This window comes from Oncorhynchus mykiss, chromosome 16, assembly GCF_013265735.2.
Source record: "Oncorhynchus mykiss isolate Arlee chromosome 16, USDA_OmykA_1.1, whole genome shotgun sequence".
NCBI lineage: Eukaryota > Metazoa > Chordata > Actinopteri > Salmoniformes > Salmonidae > Oncorhynchus > Oncorhynchus mykiss.
The window spans coordinates 4,960,874-4,980,746 of NC_048580.1; the positions used below are offsets into that span (position 1 = coordinate 4,960,874).

The 19,873-nt window shown below is 43.4% G+C and overlaps 2 protein-coding genes across 3 annotated transcripts in view; both read left to right on the forward strand.

Annotated features, from left to right (window-relative positions):
* Positions 1-12,475, forward strand: part of LOC110491218 (zinc finger MIZ domain-containing protein 1) — a 333,151-nt gene extending 320,676 nt beyond the window's left edge. For both annotated transcript variants that reach the window (XM_036945991.1, XM_036945992.1), the window contains 5 exons: positions 6-74; positions 334-569; positions 1,304-1,455; positions 3,837-4,082; positions 6,784-12,475. In XM_036945991.1, coding sequence (XP_036801886.1) covers positions 6-74; positions 334-569; positions 1,304-1,455; positions 3,837-4,082; positions 6,784-6,891 — 811 coding nt within the window. In that variant the 3' untranslated portion in view covers positions 6,892-12,475. The remainder of the gene's footprint in view (positions 1-5; positions 75-333; positions 570-1,303; positions 1,456-3,836; positions 4,083-6,783) is intronic.
* Positions 12,476-14,646: 2,171 nt separating this feature from the next.
* On the forward strand, positions 14,647-17,863 carry LOC110491219 (peptidyl-prolyl cis-trans isomerase A). The gene is made up of 6 exons (XM_021564570.2): positions 14,647-14,944; positions 15,266-15,296; positions 15,413-15,501; positions 15,631-15,727; positions 16,252-16,327; positions 17,069-17,863. Exons 1-6 carry the CDS (start codon positions 14,783-14,785, stop codon positions 17,202-17,204), a joined length of 591 nt encoding a protein of 196 aa, XP_021420245.1. The 5' UTR covers positions 14,647-14,782; the 3' UTR covers positions 17,205-17,863.
* Positions 17,864-19,873: the final 2,010 nt, after the last annotated feature.

The following is a 19,873-nucleotide window of genomic DNA, read 5'->3' on the forward strand; positions in this document are numbered from 1 at the left end:
CGCAGTAAAACAGCGTTGCTAGAGGGACTAGAAGTTGACCAGTACATGTGGGGGATTCTTAATGCCATCCAAAAGTAAGATGACTTTCCCAACATCCTCACCATACTCATAAAAACCTCCTACTGCACCAATCACCATGAACGTTATCACTTGAGAGATAAACATTTTTTTTTTAAGATTTTAGGCTTAATAAATATATTACAACACTATGTTGTTGACTTCTGTAAAGTGGAACCATTGTTTATTGGGATGCAGGACTAAAGCGCTGTGGAGCAGCAATATTAATTCTGCAGCTTTCTCTTTACGTCATCCCCCCCCCCCCCTCCCGCCCAGCTCGGAGTTTGAGGAGGTGACCATAGACCCTTCGTGTAGTTGGAGACCTGTGGCCATCAAGTCTGATATCCACATCAAGGAGGATCCAGATGGACCCATGGCCAAGAGGTTCAAGACCATGAGCCCCACCCAGATGACCCTGCCCAACGTGATGGAGATGATCGCCCTGCTCGGCCCAGGGCCCTCGCCCTACCCGCCCCAACAGGGGGGAAACCACAGCGAATACGGAAGCCATGGTACATTATTTACTTAGCCTCTTTCTTCCTAACTGAATCATCTTAGTTCCTGGAGGAACATAGGGCCATGGTACATTATTTACTGAGATACTTTCTTCCTAACTGAATCCTCTTAGTTCCTGGAGGAACATAGGGCCATGGTACATTATTTACTGAGATACTTTCTTCCTAACTGAATCCTCTTAGTTCCTGGAGGAACATAGGGCCATGGTACATTATTTACTGAGATACTTTCTTCCTAACTGAATCCTCTTAGTTCCTGGAGGAACATAGGGCCATGGTACATTATTTACTGAGATACTTTCTTCCTAACTGAATCCTCTTAGTTCTTGGAGGAACATAGGGCCATGGTACATTATTTACTGAGATACTTTCTTCCTAACTTAATCCTCTTAGTTCCTGGAGGAACATAGGGCCATGGTACATTATTTACTGAGATACTTTCTTCCTAACTGAATCCTCTTAGTTCCTGGAGGAACATAGGGCCATGGTACATTATTTACTGAGATACTTTCTTCCTAACTTAATCCTCTTAGTTCCTGGAGGAACATAGGGCCATAGTACCAACAATTAGTTTTTAGATTATGTTTCTGTGTACATAAAAACATCTGTACTTGTGTCACATCATTGTTATGTGATTTATAAACAAACAAACAAACAAACAAACAAATAAACAAAAAGAAAAATAACATCTAAAAGTAACTTGCTTGTTGTGATTTTTGTTGTGTTACTAGGTAACAGTTACCAGGGCCACAGCGGGGGCTTTGACTTCCCCCATGGGAACCCCGGTGGTACGACCATGAACGACTTCATGCACGGCCCCGTTCTGTCCCACCCGCCAAACATGGCACAGGACAAACCCCTCACACACAGCATGCCTGACTCTGTAAGTTAAAGTTTACATGTTTTCAAATGTACTGCCTTGTGGGATGTATACAGAGGGTTGTGCGTACGGCCCAGTACGTCACCGGGGCCAAGCTTCCTGACAACCAGGACCTCTATACCAGGCGGTGTCAGGGGAAGTCCCTGAAAATTGCCAAAGACTCCAGCCACCCTAGTCATAGACTGTTCTCTCTGCTACCGCACGGCAAGTGGTACCGGAACGTCAAGTCTAGGTCCAAGAGGCTTCTAAACAGCTTCTACCCCCCAAGCCATAAGACTCCTGAACAGCTAATCAAAGAGCTCCTCCAGACCCCTCTTTTACGTTGCTGCTACTCTCTGTTTATTATCTATGCATAGTCACTTTAACTCTACCTACATGAACATATTACCTCAATTACCTCGACTAACCAGTGCCCCCGCACATTGACTCTGTACCGGTACCCCCTGTATATAGCCTCCACATTGACTCTGTACCGTAACACCCTGTATATAGCCTCCACATTGACTCTGTACCGGTACCCCCTGTATATAGCCTCCACATTGACTCTGTACCGGTACCCCCTGTATATAGCCTCCACATTGACTCTGTACCGTAACACCCTGTATATAGCCTCCACATTGACTCTGTACCGGTACCCCCTGTATATAGCCTCCACATTGACTCTGTACCGTAATACCCTGTATATAGCCTCCACATTGACTCTGTACCGTAACACCCTGTATATAGCCTCCACATTGACTCTGTACCGGTACCCCCTGTATATAGCCTCCACATTGACTCTGTACCGTAACACCCTGTATATAGCCTCCACATTGACTCTGTACCGGTACCCCCTGTATATAGCCTCCACATTGACTCTGTACCGTAACACCCTGTATATAGCCTCCACATTGACTCTGTACCGTAATACCCTGTATATAGCCTCCACATTGACTCTGTACCGTAACACCCTGTATATAGCCTCCACATTGACTCTGTACCGGTACCCCCTGTATATAGCCTCCACATTGACTCTGTACCGTAATACCCTGTATATAGCCTCCACATTGACTCTGTACCGTAACACCCTGTATATAGCCTCCACATTGACTCTGTACCGGTACCCCCTGTATATAGCCTCCACATTGACTCTGTACCGTAACACCCTGTATTAAGCCTCCACATTGACTCTGTACCGGTACCCCCTGTATATAGCCTCCACATTGACTCTGTACCGTAACACCCTGTATATAGCCTCCACATTGACTCTGTACCGGTACCCCCTGTATATAGCCTCCACATTGACTCTGTACCGTAACACCCTGTATATAGCCTCCACATTGACTCTGTACCGTAACACCCTGTATATAGCCTCCACATTGACTCTGTACCGTAATACCCTGTATATAGCCTCCACATTGACTCTGTACCGTAATACCCTGTATATAGCCTCCACATTGACTCTGTACCGTAACACCCTGTATATAGCCTCCACATTGACTCTGTACCGTAACACCCTGTATATAGCCTCCACATTGACTCTGTACCGTAATACCCTGTATATAGCCTCCACATTGACTCTGTACCGTAACACCCTGTATATAGCCTCCACATTGACTCTGTACCGGTACCCCCTGTATATAGCCTCCACATTGACTCTGTACCGTAATACCCTGTATATAGCCTCCACATTGACTCTGTACCGTAACACCCTGTATATAGCCTTGCTATTGTTATTTTACTGCTGCTATTTTTTATTTTCTACTTATCTATTTTTTTTTACTTAACACTTATTTTTATATTTTTCTTAACTTCTGAAAGCATTGTTGGTTAAGGGCTTGTATCTAACCTTTTCACTAAGGTTTACACCTGTTGTATTCGGCGCATGTGACAAATGCAATTTGATTTGATTTAAACATTGGCAAACTGTATCTCACTGGTCAGTGTAAGAGTCACTCAGTGTACAGGTTATTTGCAAGCAACTGCAGTAAGCTTTAACACTGCAGACATGGAAGTATAATAATATCCTATTAGCTTCAACCCTGTTCTAATTTACATGACCCAACGTACAGAACTCACACTATCATATTAATGATTCTCTCTCTCGCTCTCTCTCTCCTGTTCTCTCTCTCATTTTCTCTCTCTCTCTCTCTCGCTCTCTCTCTCTCTCTCTCTCTCTCTCCTTTTCTCTCCCTCTCTCTCCTTTTCTCTCTCTCTCTCTCTCTCTCTCCTTTTCTCTCTCTCTCCTTTACTCTCTCTGTCTCTCTCCCTCTCTCTCCTTTTCTCTCTGTCTCTCTTTTCCTCTCTCTCATTTTCTCTCTCTCTCTTCCTCTGTCTCTCTCTCTCTCTGTTTCTCTCTCTCTGTCTCTCTCTCTCCTACTCTCTCTTTCTTCTTCCCTTCTCAGATACCTCATCCTGCCATCACTGACCAGTCCCACAACTTGTTACAGCATAGCTTACACGCCCAATCGCACCCCGGCAGCCAATCGGGACAGCCGTTGCATCACAGTGGACCTCCTCAGCCGTCACGACAACAGGCTCCGCCCCCACAGCAACAACAGCCCGGACCTAACAATCACACTCTGCAGCACGGTGACCCCTTAGAGGGACTGGGTGGAGGGCTCCCAGATATGCCCGAACCTTCCTTGGATGTAAGTTAGACACACATGGGCTAGCGTCCCAAATGGCAACCTATTCCCTATATAGTGCACTACTTATTTAGAAAATAGGGTGCTATTTGAGACGTATATATTAGTGATGGGTTATGGGTTAAACGTGGGTTATGGGTTAAACGTGGGTTATGGGTTAAACGTGGGTTAAACCTGGGTTATGGGTTAAACGTGGGTTAAACGTGGGTTATGGGTTAAACGTGGGTTATAGGTTAAACGTGGGTTATGGGTTAAACGTGGGTTATGGGTTAAACGTGGGTTATGGGTTAAACGTGGGTTAAACGTGGGTTATGGGTTAAACGTGGGTTATGGGTTAAACGTGGGTTAAACGTGGGTTATGGGTTAAACGTGGGTTATGGGTTAAACGTGGGTTATGGGTTATGGGTTTAAACGTGGGTTATGGGTTAAACGTGGGTTAAACGTGGGTTATGGGTTAAATGTGGGTTATGGGTTAAACGTGGGTTATGGGTTAAACGTGGGTTAAACGTGGGTTATGGGTTAAATGTGGGTTATGAGTCGGGTTGTCCCACGATGTCTGCGGTTATATCCACGTGGTGGGTGGGTTTAGGGTCATGAAATATTTTGTGGCTAAAGGTTGAGTAAATGTAATTTATTTTGTGCGATTTATATCTACAGGCTACATATAATTTTTTGTCTTTCATTGTTTTTATCAGCTGTTATTGCGTAAGCCTTAGCTTTAGGGCCTAACGCCTCGATCACACCGACAGCGTCGCGGCACCGAACAGTACGCAGCGTCATCTGGTTATGTGAGCAACAACAGTTCAACATTCACCTTCTGCTACCATTTCTGTCAAACCGTCTACAGCACACAGTTTTTTTTTTGTTTGTTTATCTTTATTTAACTAGGCAAGTCAGTTAAGAACAAATTCTTATTTTCAATGACGGCCTAGGAACAGTGGGTTAACTGCCTGTTACAGGGGCAGAACGACAGATTTGTACCTTGTCAGCTCGGGGGTTTGAACTTGCAATCTTTCAGTTACTAGTCCAACGCTCTAACCACTAGGCTACTCTCTCTCTCTCTCTCTCTCTCTGTCTCTCTCTCTCTGTCTCTCTCTCTCTGTCTCTCTCTCTCTGTCTCTCTCTCTCTCTCTCTCTCTCTCTCTCTCTCTCTCTCTCTCTCTCTCTCTCTCTCTCTCTCTCTCTCTCTCTCTCTCTCTCTCTCTCTCTCTCCTGTATAAGTTAGATAAATCCTACCTACGCACCACACAGAAGCAACTGCCTCAGCAACGCTGCGAGGCAAACGCAGCGTTTCACTGGAAACGAATGTACTTCAGGTGTACCAAACTGAAATGACACCGTCGGTGTGATCGAATCGTAACTGTATGCGCGCCAAATACACTGAAAAGGACTGTGTCGGAGTTTCATTCAATCAGAGACCAGCTGCGAAATGGAGAGTTGAAAATACCAAAAACGGAGGGCTAGAACAGTAGTCTAATGTTAGGAGAAGAGAGGGCCAGAACAGTAGTCTAATGTTAGGAGAAGAGAGGGCTAGAACAGTAGTCTAATGTTAGGAGAAGAGAGGGCCAGAACAGTAGTCTAATGTTATGAGAAGAGAGGGCCAGAACAGTAGTCTAATTTTAGGAGAAGAGAGGGCCAGAACAGTAGTCTAATGTTAGGAGAAGAGAGGGCCAGAACAGTAGTCTAATGTTAGGAGAAGAGAGGGCCAGAACAGTAGTCTGATGTTATGAGAAGGGAGGGCCAGAACAGTAGTCTAATGTTAGGAGAAGAGAGGGCCAGAACAGTAGTCTGATGTTAGGAGAAGAGAGGGCCAGAACAGTAGTCTAATGTTAGGAGAAGAGAGTGCCAGAACAGTAGTCTAATGTTAGGAGAAGAGAGGGCCAGAACAGAAATCTTATCGTATTGCGGATGGGTGTGGGTATTGCGGGTCGGTGTGGGTATTACTGGTGGGTGTGGGTATTGCTGGTGGGTGTGGGTATTGCGGGTGGCTGTGGGTATTGCTGGTCGGTGTGGGTATTGTGGGTGGGTGTGGGTATTGCGGGTGGGTGTGGGTATTGCTGGTCGGTGTGGGTATTGTGGGTGGGTGTGGGTATTGCGGGTGGGTGTGGGTATTGCCGGTGGGTGTGGGTATTGCCGGTGGGTGTGGGTATTGCTGGTGGGTGTGGGTATTGCGGGTGGCTGTGGGTATTGCTGGTCGGTGTGGGTATTGTGGGTGGGTGTGGGTATTGCGGGTGGGTGTGGGTATTGCGGGTGGGTGTGGGTATTGTGGGTGGGTGTGGGTATTGCGGGTGGGTGTGGGTATTGCCGGTGGGTGTGGGTATTGCCGGTGGGTGTGGGTATTGCGGGTGGGTGTGGGTATTGCTGGTGGCTGTGGGTATTGCTGGTCGGTGTGGGTATTGTGGGTGGGTGTGGGTATTGCGGGTGGGTGTGGGTAAAAAAACAGCTGCTCAATGCATCACTAGAATAAATGTTTTCTGTGTTGTTGTTTTTTTGTTTTTTTACATTGTTTATTTGAGATTGTATATATTTCAAAGTGGACTATTACAGATCCTACATTTGTGATGAGATACGTTGGAATGGAATGTACAGATATCATTTTTTTTGTGTGACGCTTTTTCCTTGACCGTTTCCATGTCAACGTTAGATCGACCTTCTCCCGCAGATACTAAAGAGTGTGTCCTCTTCCTCTTTCCCTTCTCTGTAGCTCCTTCCAGAGCTGGCTAACCCAGATGACTTGTTGTCTTACCTGGATCCTCCAGACCTCCCGAGCAGTAGCAACGATGACCTTCTCTCGCTCTTTGAAAACAACTGACTCTGATTCTAGATCAGTTCATTTTAAAAAATCTATAAAAAAAAAAACACTTATAGGACTGCCTGGAGTTGGACCTATAACATCTGACCTGAGACCTGCTCCAGTACTTGACAAACACAAAGATGCACTCCCTTTCTCCTTTTCCTCTTGTACAGTTTGCATTGATTCTCCAGCAGACTGACTGACAGACTGACTGATTGACTGAACAATGTTTTAAAACTCAAAAAGACATAGCAGGACAGGGTAGGGCAGTGAGTGACGTCTGCCTCCCTGCAGCGCCCCCATGTGACCATCGATGATACCAGCTATCTGATATTCAGTTCATTTTGTATGCCACCAGTGTCTGTGTGCACATTTAGGAAAGTGTTGATGCGTTTTTTTTTAAATTCGTATTTTGTTTCCTTTTAAAGAAAATAAAAGAGGAATTCATTAAATATATAAGGGGGGGAAAAAACATATTGGAAAAACAAAATGTCCTGCACTATCTGGCCAGTGTGTGTAATGTCCACGTTATTGTTTCACCTTATAAGACTCAGCGTCTCAGCTTCCTGTTGTCCCAAACGTTGTCACAGTTACTGTTCCCGGGACTGGTTACTACGTATCACTGTCTTGTCTGTCTGTCTGTCTGTCTGTCTTGTCTGTCTGTCTGTCTTGTCTTGTCTGTCTTGTCTGTCTTGTCTGTCTTGTCTGTCTGTCTGTCTGTCTGTCTGTCTGTCTGTCTGTCTGTCTGTCTGTCTGTCTGTCTGTCTGTCTGTCTGTCTGTCTGTCTGTCTGTCTGTCTGTCTGTCTGTCTGTCTGTCTGTCTGTCTGCCACTGCACGTCATGTGAAAGCACAAGATATAACAACACATACATCTCAAAGGGAACAAAACACATTTAAAGTGACAGCTTTTTCTAACACTAGTACCAAAACCTTTACGAGAAATGTGCGATTTTTTGGGTGGGGGATGTTCATCAGCTCCCACTTTAGTTTCAACAACAACGAAAAAAGAAAACAAACGTTTTGGTTCAAGTTTTTTTTTGTTTTCTTTTGGGAAGTGGAGAGGAAGGAATCTTCCCTTCTTCTTTTGAAATAAAGAGCGATGGAGGAAACCAAGTGGAGGGAGAAGGCGGAGCCGCGGGAGGGTTGGAAATTGGCAATCATCCTCTTCTAGGAGAGAGAGTCAACCCTACAACATAGACATTTATAATCTCCAATCAGAGAAATACATTTTCGTACTGTGACTGTATCTTGTTTCTTTATTATCCTGGACAGAGTAGAGTCACCAATTGATTGATTAATTGATAGTCATCAATGGTAAAGGAAAGCAGATGTGGGAGAATGATGTTTGTTACCAGGGTTTGGATCAATTTGAATTGAAGGCAGTCAATTCAGGAAGTTCCAATAAAATTCCAATTTAATCATTAAAACAGGGCATATATTTTCAATTACTCTCAATTAGCTGAAAAAGGAGAAGCTATTTAACTATGTCAACATATCACTTCCAGAATTGATTGACATCAATTTGAATTGTTCCCAACCCTGTGGGTTACTATTTGAGTTTCCTGTCAGGCCGATATCAAGCCAGTTAGAGCTCCTATCTTATCCGTCTTCTTCTGTGCATGCGCCCCCTGGTGTTGCTCCTCTCATCATTCTGTCTTCTCTGCATGCACCGCCTGGTGTTGCTCCTCTCATCATTCTGTCTTCTGTGCGTGCACTGCCTGGTGTTGCTCCTCTTATCATTCTGTCTTCTGTGCATGCACCGCCTGGTGTTGCTTCTCTTATCATTCTCTCTTCTCTTCATGCACTGCCTGGTGTTGCTCCTCTTATCATTATGTCTTCTCTGCGTGCACCGCCTGGTGTTGCTCCTCTTATCATTCTCTCTTCTCTTCATGCACCGCCTGGTGTTGCTCCTCTTCCCATTTTACAGAGCTGCGTCTCCCTGTTGAATTCTGTTATTAGTAATAATTTTAAAAAAGTGCCAGGTGCCAGGCCCTTGTCTGGGGGTGTTCTCCCAGTAGTAAAGATAGTGTGTGACTGAAATAGCACGCTGTTCCCTGTATAGTGCACTACTTTTGAGGGTACTAAGGTACCATTGCTGACAACTGTATGGTGTGCTTTTTAAAGTTGCTGTTACCACCACTGTCTTTCTGTCTTTCTGTGTGTCTTTTATTCAACAGTACTATTGGAAGGGATAGTGCTGTTATCACAGCACACTGATATTATGTGTTGAAATTGGCTTTCGTTTTGTTTCTACTAGCTTTTTGTTCCTGGAAATTGTGACTTCATCAAACATTGTGAAAATGCTTATCATAACCAAAGAGGGATTGGGAAGTGTGTGTGCGTGTGTGCGTGTGTGTGGTGTGTGTGTGCGCGTGTGTGCGTGCGCGTATGTGTGCGTGCGTGCGTGTGTGCTTGCGTGTGTGTGTGCGTGCGTGTGTGCTTGCGTGTGTGTGTTTGTGTGTGTGTGTGTGGTGTGTGTGTGCTGGTAGTTATCCTTCATTTCAAAGATATGGAGGAAAACTAGCAGGGATCATCCGTCAGTCACCACTGTTGTAACGAACGCAGTACTGGAGCTGAAAGTCACGTTTGTTTTCAAGTTCGCTTCATGACAAGAGTGTTGTTGAGTATGCAAATGTATTATTTTTAAAGAAAAGCTATTGTAAATATAATTTGTGAATATTTTTGTATCATCTTGATAATTCTTTGTCCTTTTACGTTAATTAGTCAAAGTCCAACTGATCTCATCCTCCCGAAACAAACCCAACACTGCCTGGGGTTGGGTCTCAAATTGCTCCCTACATAGTAATGTTGCCAGTATTGCGATTCTACGACACCGGATTTTCCTTGGTAAACAACACAAAATATTGTGTCAACAGCTTCAAAATAAGACTGTCATTATTAGGACTGTTTTCGTCAAAGACATCGAGTCTCCTTCCTGTTTTGTTTCCTTTGCTTCCTTACTTCCTAGTATCGCGACACGTCTGGTATCGCGACACGTCTGGTATCGCGACACGTCTGGTATCGCGACACGTCTGGTATCGCGACACGTCTAGTATCATGACACGTCTAGTATCGCGACACGTCTAGTATCGCGACACGTCTAGAATCGCGACACGTCTAATATCGTGACACGTCTAGTATCATGACACGTCTAGTATCGCGACACGTCTAGTATCATGACACGTCTAGTATCGCGACACGTCTAGTATCGCGACACTTCTGGTATCATGACAAAACTACTATATACTGTAAAACTGCTATACATTTGACCAGGGCCCATAGGGAAACTCATAGAGCTCCGGGTCAAAAGAAATGCACGACATCTTCTGTCTCCTCTCATAGATGAACCTAATCCCCTCCAAATGTCTCATTGTCAGCTACATACTGCAGACATCTCTCTCTCTGTGGTGGTCCGTCCACTTTAACAGATATCTCTCTCTCTGTGGTGGTCCTTCCACTTTAACAGATATCTCTCTCTGTGGTGGTCCTTCCACTTTAACAGATATCTCTATCTCTGTGGTGGTCCGTCCACTTTAATAGATATCTCTCTCTCTCTGTGGTGGTCTGTCCACTCTAATAGATATCTCTCTCTGTGGTGGTCCTTCCACTTTAATAGATATCTCTCTCTGTGGTGGTCCTTCCACTTTAATAGATATCTCTCTCTCTGTGGTGGTCCGTCCACTTTAACAGATATCTCTCTCTCTCTCTCTCTCTCTGTGTGATCTGTCATAACGAACCCCAGAGGACCCATTTTAGAATCCACTGTGTTCCTAGACAGCAACTGTACTGTAGCTTCTCTTTCTGTTGTAAGCCTGTGTCCCAAATGCGCTCCGTTTTGGGACGTAGCTTCCCTCTGTCTCCCACCTTCTTCGTCCCTGGTGTCATTCATAACAGACTAGTCAGGCCTTCTTTTAATTTTTTAACATTTTTTATATACAAATTTAAATAAAATGTATCAAGTGTGATAAAGCAATATTCACAGATCTTCTTTTGTGCTCAAATGTGGTAGAGTAAAATGTGTGTATTTTTCGACAACTAACATTCACATTTTTAGGTTAAGAATGGACAATAAGGATTCACAAAAACTGTGGTAGCTATCCACTATCCACTATCCACTATCCACTACCAGAGAACTATGTGAATATCAGAATTGTTGCTAATTATTGTCGATATACGAGTGGTATTTTAAAGATACCACAGCCTTATGTTAAAGAAATGTTGGATATTGTTTTTATTTTTGTTCTTGAAAATGTGTTTGTTTTAAAGCTTAAAGACCATTTACATTTTGTTTCCCATTTTAAAAGCTGTTTTTTTTTTTGGAAGGGGGGGGGGGGGGGTAAATTATTTTGTATTGTTTTTATTTTATTTTAAATGTAAAGTTAGACATATAATTTAATTTAACTGTAGCAATGTACCGATTTAAAACATCCTGGTTATTGTAAACCTAACATTTTAAACTTCATTATTGCTCTAGAAATAGTTACAGTGCAAGAGATATTTCGATAGAATAGCTGATATTAATGTGTAAAGCCTGTCACTTAAATCATGAAATCAATTGATCGATCTTCTTGACAAAGGACTACCAACATCAACTTTTTAAAAAAATGTTTTTATTGATATCAGAATTGAAACCTAAACTTGATCGTTCCCACGGCGATCGTTCCCACGGCGATACCTAGCTCTGGTCCTCGAAGGGTGTGTTTCCAGAGCTAGGAGATACATAGCTATCATTTCACATTTTGCCATGTTTACATATGAACAGGTTTGTGTAGAGGGCAACCTAAATCTGTAACAATCATCCCGGAAGTTTAGTGTTTCTGTGGAAAATACGGTTTCAAAAAGGAAAAACTAAAACTGAGAGGCGACGCACCACCCGTTTAGGCTTTTAGGGAAGGATCTGCATGGGAGACTGCTAAAGTGGATATCTGTTGGCCCTAAGATAAACCTGGACACAATGTAAATGAATAGAGACACTTTGTGAACAAAACATTTTTGTTCATTTTCCCTGCGAATGTGTATCGTTTTTTTTATTTTTTATTCAGAATATGAAGAAGCTTGCAACCTCTTCAATTGGTAGAAGGCCTGACTTACGGGAAAATGAAAAAAATGTGTTAGTTATGCTGGTCTGTATGAAAAATATTTTCTTGGCATTTTTTTTTTTTGGGGTGACCCTTCTCTGTAATTTGACCTTTTTTTTGTTACTTAAAGGGGACTGGGACAGCTATGTTTGACCTACATGTTAATAATTAGCTTGCGTGTGCTAGTCTATCACCTGAGTATCTGAGGTGCTACAACTGTAAACAACAGAAGAAGAAAATATTGAGGAAAATACCAGGGGGAGGAGTGAATTGAACCAAATCCATAGTTTGGGCATTTTTTTTTTTTTATGAAATCTAAATAGTACAAGCTAAGGTGAAAATGTGGCCATTTTGTCTCTCTGTTTGTACATTGTATGTCCAATCATTTCATATTCTAAAAAACTGGTCAGAAAAATAAAAGGAACTAATTGTGATTTTTAGTCTTGCAGAATTATTGTATGTAGTTAGATGATGTGACAAGCTAATATTTATCTAATAAATATGTATTCAGATGATATCTGTACACCATTGTTTTTCTTGTCGTCAATTATTTTTCTGGATTATAAACCAAGTTGAGGCCCGAGGCCCACCCTATACCATATACCTGAGTCGTCAGGAGGACCCCAGACATGAGTAGGTACAACATAAAGTATTATGTTAGCATTGCCATGCTAGCCAAAATAATGGCCTGCCCGGCATTTCTATACGTCACCCTTAAGCATTACCTCAGGAACCTTAAGCATTACCCCAGGAACCTTAAGCATTACCCCAGGAACCTTAAGCATTACCTCAGGAACCTTAAGCATTACTTCAGGAACCTTAAGCATTACCTCAGGAACCTTAAGCATTACCTCAGGAACCTTAAGCATTACCTCAGGAACCTTAAGCATTACCCCAGGAACCTTAAGCATTACCCCAGGAACCTTAAGCATTACCTCAGGAACCTTAAGCATTACCCTAGGAACCACTCCTGTGTGGAAGCACCTGCTTTCAATATACTTTGTTTCCCTCATTTACTCCACGTGTTTCCTTTATTTTGGCAGTTACCTGGATGTCTATTTGATTTAAAAATATAGACATACAGTGGGGCAAAAAAGTATTTAGTCAGCCACCAATTGTGCAAGCTCTATCACTTAAAAAGATGAGAGAGGCCTGTAATTTCCATCATAGGTACACTTCAACTATGACAGACAAAATGAGAAAAAAAAATTCAGAAAATCACATTGTAGAATTTTTAATGAATTTATTTGCAAATTATGGTGGAAAATAAGTATTTGGTCAATAACAAAAGTTTATCTCAATACTTTGTTATATACCCTTTGTTGGCAATGACAGAGGTCAAATGTTTTCTGTAAGTCTTCACAAGGTTTTCACACACTGTTGCTGGTATTTTGGCACATTCCTCCATGCAGTTCTCCTCTAGAGCAGTGATGTTTTGGGGCTGTTGCTGGGCAACACAGACTTTCAACTCCCTCCAAAGATTTTCTATGGGGTTGAGATCTGGAGACTGGCTAGGCAACTCCAGGACCTTGAAATGCTTCTTACGAAGCCACTCCTTCGTTGCCCGGGCGGTGTGTTTGGGATCATTGACTTCTACATAGATAAAGAAAATGGCTTTACGGATTATCTGCATTGATGTTGTATTTAAGCACTGACATTCCAAAACACACTTTTTTTAAATTCATCCTTTATTTAACTAGGCAAGTCAGTTAAGAACAAATGTTTATTTACAATGATGGCCTACAACGGTCAAACCCGGACGACGCTGGGCCAATTGTGTGCCGCCATGTGGGACTCCCAATCATGTTGTACCGCCTAGAGTCAAACCAGGGTCTGTAGTGATGCCTCTAGCACTGAGATGCAGTGTCTTAGACCACTGCGCCACTTCATTGGCTCACAAATGCGTAACGTACACAGACCTTAATACTGACTCTACACAAACTCACACTCAATCATCATATACGCTGCTGCTACTCCGTTTATCATATATCCTGATGCCTAGTCACCTTAGCCCTATACATATCTAGCCCTGCACATTGTAAACATGGTATTGACCCTGTATATACACTATACTGTATGTGTAACAGTATAATTTTAGACCGTTCCCTCGCCCATACCCGGGCGCGAACCAGGGACCTTCTGCACACATCAACAGTCACCCTCGAAGCATCGTTACCCATCGCTCCACAAAAGCCGCGGCCCTTGCAGAGCAAGGGGAACTACTACTTCAAGGTCTCAGAGCAAGTGACGTCACTGATTGAAACGCTATTTAGCGCCCACGCTAACTAAGCTAGCCGTTTCACATCCGTTACATATATACAGATGTATGTGGACTCCCCTTTATTTTTTTCCACTCAAGACCATGACGAGTCAAGTGTTGACAACTGGAATTTTAGCTAAACCTAATCCTTTTCCTAACCTGCTACGTTAGTTCTCTTTAACCTGCTATGTAAACATTAAGCTGACCCGCAATGCACCTAGCTATGCCCGGTCTAACCAATAATGGAGCTCTGATGTTACTCCCCGTCGCTGTTGATCCACCCACTTGTTTTGCAACGTCCACTTTCAGACACACTCCTGGTACGCAGGAACCTATCTATACTTGCAGCACAACCCTGATTGCCAGAGAACACAAATGCGCAGCAGAGCGAAACGCTGATTCCTTGATAGCGTTAATGCGCAGCACGACGCAACGCTGATTCCTTTAAACACCACACTGTCCTTGATATTCTTGTGAACTTCCTCTTTGACATCGGCTGTGTGTTTCAGCGCCTTGCGTGATAGTTCACTCCATCTCAAGTGCATTTTTGTGTTAACACGTTGCGTTGAAATGCTACTTAACGCTTTATCGAGTCGGATAAAGCTCATTTCAGGATGTTCGTTGGCGTTCACCGCCGCCCGGATGTATTCTGCTGGCCCGGCAGCCACTAACCCAGTTGTCTACTTTGACATTGCTGCAGACAACCAGTTCCTCGGGAGAGTAACCTTCGAGGTGAGTTCAGTTATCTTGACCAGGAACTTGATCCGCGAGTTGCGTAGCTATACACATGTTCTCTCTGATTGTTTAGGGCTCGGTTTTATGAGATAACGGGTAGCCTGTCCTTTGGTATCATGAGGTGCACTAGGACACGGAGTAGGTTATTAAAGCATGACAACATGCTGCAACTTGTAACCAACGTGAAGCACACTCAGTCGGAGTTAAAACACAATGAATTAACATGCCAGCTCTGCAACCTTACTCTAGGTCTATTTTATTAACGCTGCATGCAACGGACTAGACTATATCATAACCAATGCTATTTTTATTTCGCAGCTGAATGCTGATGTGGTACCAAAAACAGCAGGTATAGGGGTGGGGGGGGGAACGATTCAACATTCAATAATGTGACATCATACTTTGTATCCATAGACTAGGTCCTGTTGTGATGGGTAAACTAAAACTTTGTTTTTGTCCTCTCAGAGAACTTCAGAGTCCTGTGCACAGGAGCAAATGGTTTTGGCTACAAAGGGTCCGTCTTCCACAGAGTCATTCCTCAGTTCATGTGCCAGGTAGGGTTGGCCTAATGACTGTTAAGGGTTATGTCATTTCGTGGGGTAAAGCATGACGACTGTCTCTGTCTTTTTCACACAGGCCTGTCCTCGACCCCTCTAAACGTGTCTCTTATTCATCTCCTATAGGGAGGAGACTTTACTAATCACAATGGAACCGGAGGGAAATCGATCTACGGAACCAAATTCGAAGATGAGAACTTCAAGCTGAAGCACACAGGACCTGGTAATTATTAATTCCCCTTCTTGGTAAATAGTGTGCGTAAAATTGTTTGAAGTTATGTCCCCTCTCAACCCTTAGGTGGCAGCATTGCACTGCCCATATTTCAATGAGAGCTTAACAGCATAATGAACCCAACGTGGTCTAGCAGGATGATGAATTATTCTGGGTTAATCAATTGACCAAATATTGCTTTTATTTTTTTTCATGATAGGTAATTAAGCAGTGCCTCTTATTGATGTTTTAGTTCAGGGCTGTTCAATCCTGATCCTAGAGGGCCACTTCTGGTTTTCATTCTCTCCTTCTAATCAGGGACTGACTCAGACCTGGGACACCAGGGGTGTGGTATTAACTACCAGGTAGAAGCATAAACCAGAACCGGAATTCAACAGCCCTGTTTTAGACAATCTTAATATTGTCATAGTAACTCTCCTTACCCAAATGCAACTTGGCTTGACTTCAACTGTGCAGTATCTCAGCTAACAGGCGTCACTTAGTTAAAATAACGTAATGTTTCTTTGTCCATTTAGGCATTTTGTCAATGGCCAACGCTGGGCCCAACACCAACGGCTCTCAGTTCTTCATCTGCACCGACAAGACAGAGTGGTATGTAGAGACAGACAGACCTTTTGAGACAGTGGTACAGACAGACCTTTTGAGACAGAGTGGTACGTACAGACAGATCTTACTAGGGCAAACCATGGCGCATAGTAGAGCTGGGACGATAAACTGAAAACATTTTACTGATATCATTATGTACAATAATTATCCTATACTAAAGAAATGTATGAATGCTAATTTGGACAGTTGATAACTACAATGTTCAAAGTTGTAGAAATTCATAGCAAAGTAACTGAGGTGCAGGTTGATGTATCGTTTTATATATCATTGTGTTAAATCAGCCAATTTACCGTGCTGCGGATTTCCCTCCATATTGCCCAGCTCATAGTCATTAAGAGTCTCAGAGTAGAAGGGCTGATTTTTAGGATCAGTTCTGCCTTTTAGATTATAAACAACAGATATTATATGGACATGGGGTCTGATCCTAGATCAGCACTGCAACGCTGAGACGCTCAGTTCGGTCTTTTAGATCATAAACAACTGATATTATATGGACATGGGGTCTGATCCTAGATCAGCACTGCAACGCTGAGACGCTCAGTTCTGCCTTTTAGATCATAAACAACTGATATTATATGGACATGGGGTCTGATCCTAGATCAGCACTGCAACGCTGAGACGCTTCATGAGTACAGTACTTACCCATATCGTTATGACTCTTTTCCCAGTCCGGGGCAGTGATAATAAACGTTTTTTTCCTCCTTCACGTTTCTTCTCCTCTCTCAGGTTGGATGGGAAACATGTTGTGTTTGGCAGTGTGACCGAGGGACTGGATGTGATCAGGAAAGTGGAGTCGTTCGGATCCCGTTCTGGGCGTACCTCCAAGAGGATCACCATCGCAGACTGTGGAGAGCTTAAGTAGCTTTGGACTGGCCAAATGGCACCTTATTCCCTCTACAGTGCACTACTTTTGACCAGAGTCCTATGGACCAGAGCCTTAATAGTGCACTATAGAGGGAACTGTTATGGAGTAGGTGTGACGGTTTCTGAACCCCCTGCTACTGTGATTTTCAATGTGAAATCATCTACAGTGGATCTACTGTTTACAATACAGACTGGAACATGAGCTGCCTGTGTAAACACAGCCTAATTTTATTGGTGAAAGATCTGAGCTCATTGATCAAAATAGCAATTATTAGCAAAATATCAGGAAAGGATTGTGTCTTTAAACACATCAATTGTGTCTGTATGGCATGTTGACAAGTGTTTTTGTTTTTTTCAGGGATATTATGTCAAACACTGTTTTTTAATGAGGAAAGGGAAAGTTAGACTTATCCTGTGGGTTTGATCTTTTCGATGGAAGTTTTCAACCACCCACTTACTGGGCCAGTGCTAAGCTAACTCATTCAATGTGAACGTATCTGATAAACTAGTTGAGGCCTGTCCGTACACCTCAGTTAACCAGTTTGTCTGTAAAAAAAAAAAAAAAGAAAGAGAGAAAGGACAATGATTCAGGAAAGCCTAAAATGTTTTGTAACAGGGACTGGCAGTGACATCTGGAATAAACGTCAGATGGGTTTTTGGCGGTTTTTGTGTGTTTTCTTTGCCTTCATACTTTTCTTGCTCCAGCACATTTTCACAAGTAAATTCTGGCCGTGTGGTGCCAGGACAACTACCTCTACCTCAATGTGAGCAAGACAAAGGAGCTGATCGTGGACTCCAGGAAAAAAGAGGGCCGAACAGGCCCCCACTAACATCGACGGGGCTGTAGTGGAGCGGGTTGAGAGTTTCAAGTGCCTTTGTGTCCACATGACCAGCGAACTATCATTTTCCAAACATAGCAAGACGATTGTGAAGAGGGCACGACAAAACCTATTCCCCCTCAGGAGACCGAAAATATTTGGCATGGGTCCTCAGATCATCAAATGTTCTACAGCTGCACCATCGAGAGCTTCCTGACCGGTTGCATCACCGCCTGGTATGGCAACTGCTTGACATCTGACCATAAGGCGCTACAGAGGCTATTGCGTACGGCCCAGTACATCACTGGAGCCAAGCTTCCTGCCATCCAGAACCTCTATATCAGGCGGTGTCAGAGGAAGGCCCAAAAAATTGTCAGAGACTCCAATCACCCTAGTCAAAGACTGTTTATTTTTTTTCTGCTACCGCCCAGCAAGCGGTACCAGAGCACCAAGTCTAGGACCAAAAGGCTCCTTAACAGCATCTACCCCCAGACTGCTGGACAATCAAATGGCCACCGGACTATTTGCATTTTTGTTCTGTTTATTTGGTAAATATTTTTTTAAACAGTGCAGTTCAAGAAGAGTTACGGGCTTGCATTTCACGGTAAGACTTGTTGTATTCGGCACGTGACAAAGTTTTGATTTGTAATTCAGAACTAACGTGCCACAAGTAAGAGTGGGACGTTTTAGAACGGTACACCACATCAAAGTTAAGATCATTGATATTTAATGAGTAGTGAAGCCTTATGAGCGTTAACATGAGACTTTTTTTCACAAAGCAATCAGTCGAAGACCATGATCCATGTTATTGTAAAGATTAATGTTTTCATTTCTTCTCGTTGAGGAACATGAGCTTGACTCACCGATGATCTCATGTCCTGTGTGACCCTCCTCCTTGACCCGAACCATGGACCCTCTGAACACATTGCCAATAGTTATGAAGCATCGTTACACATCGCTCCACAAACGCCATGTCCCTTTGCCGAGCAAGAAAGACAACTACTTTCAAGGTCTCAGCGCGAGTGACGTCCCTGATTGAAACACTACAGCGTGCACAGCTGACTAGCTAGCCAGTTACAGTGGGGCAAAAAAGCATTTTCCACCATAATTTGTAAATAAATTCATTAAAAATCCTACAATGTGATTTTCTGGATTTTTTTTCTCATTTTGTCTGTCATAGTTGAAGTGTACCTATGATGGAAATTACAGGCCTCTCTCATCTTTTTAAGTGGGAGAACCTGCACAATTGGTGGCTGACTAAATACTTTTTTGCCCCACTGTATATCAGAAACAACCGTTTTGTTTTGGGCTGGTTCTGATTTAATATTTGTATTTATTACGGATCCCCATTAGTTCCTGCCAAGGCAGCAGCTACTCTTCCTGTGGTTTATTATGGATCCCCATTAGTTCCTGCCAAGGCAACAGCTACTCTTCCTGGGGTTTATTATGGATCCCCATTAGTTCCTGCCAAGGCAGCAGCTACTCTTCCTGGGGTTTATTATGGATCCCCATTAGTTCCTGCCAAGGCAGCAGCTACTCTTCCTGGGGTTTATTATGGATCCCCATTAGTTCCTGCCAAGGCAGCAGCTACTCTTCCTGGGGTTTATTATGGATCCCCATTAGTTCCTGCCAAGGCAACAGCTACTCTTCCTGTGGTTTATTATGGATCCCCATTAGTTCCTGCCAAGGCAGCAGCTACTCTTCCTGGGGTTTATTATGGATCTCCATTAGTTCCTGCCAAGGCAGCAGCTACTCTTCCTGGGGTTTATTATGGATCTCCATTAGTTCCTGCCAGGGCAGCAGCTACTCTTCCTGGGGTTTATTATGGATCCCCATTAGTTCCTGCCAA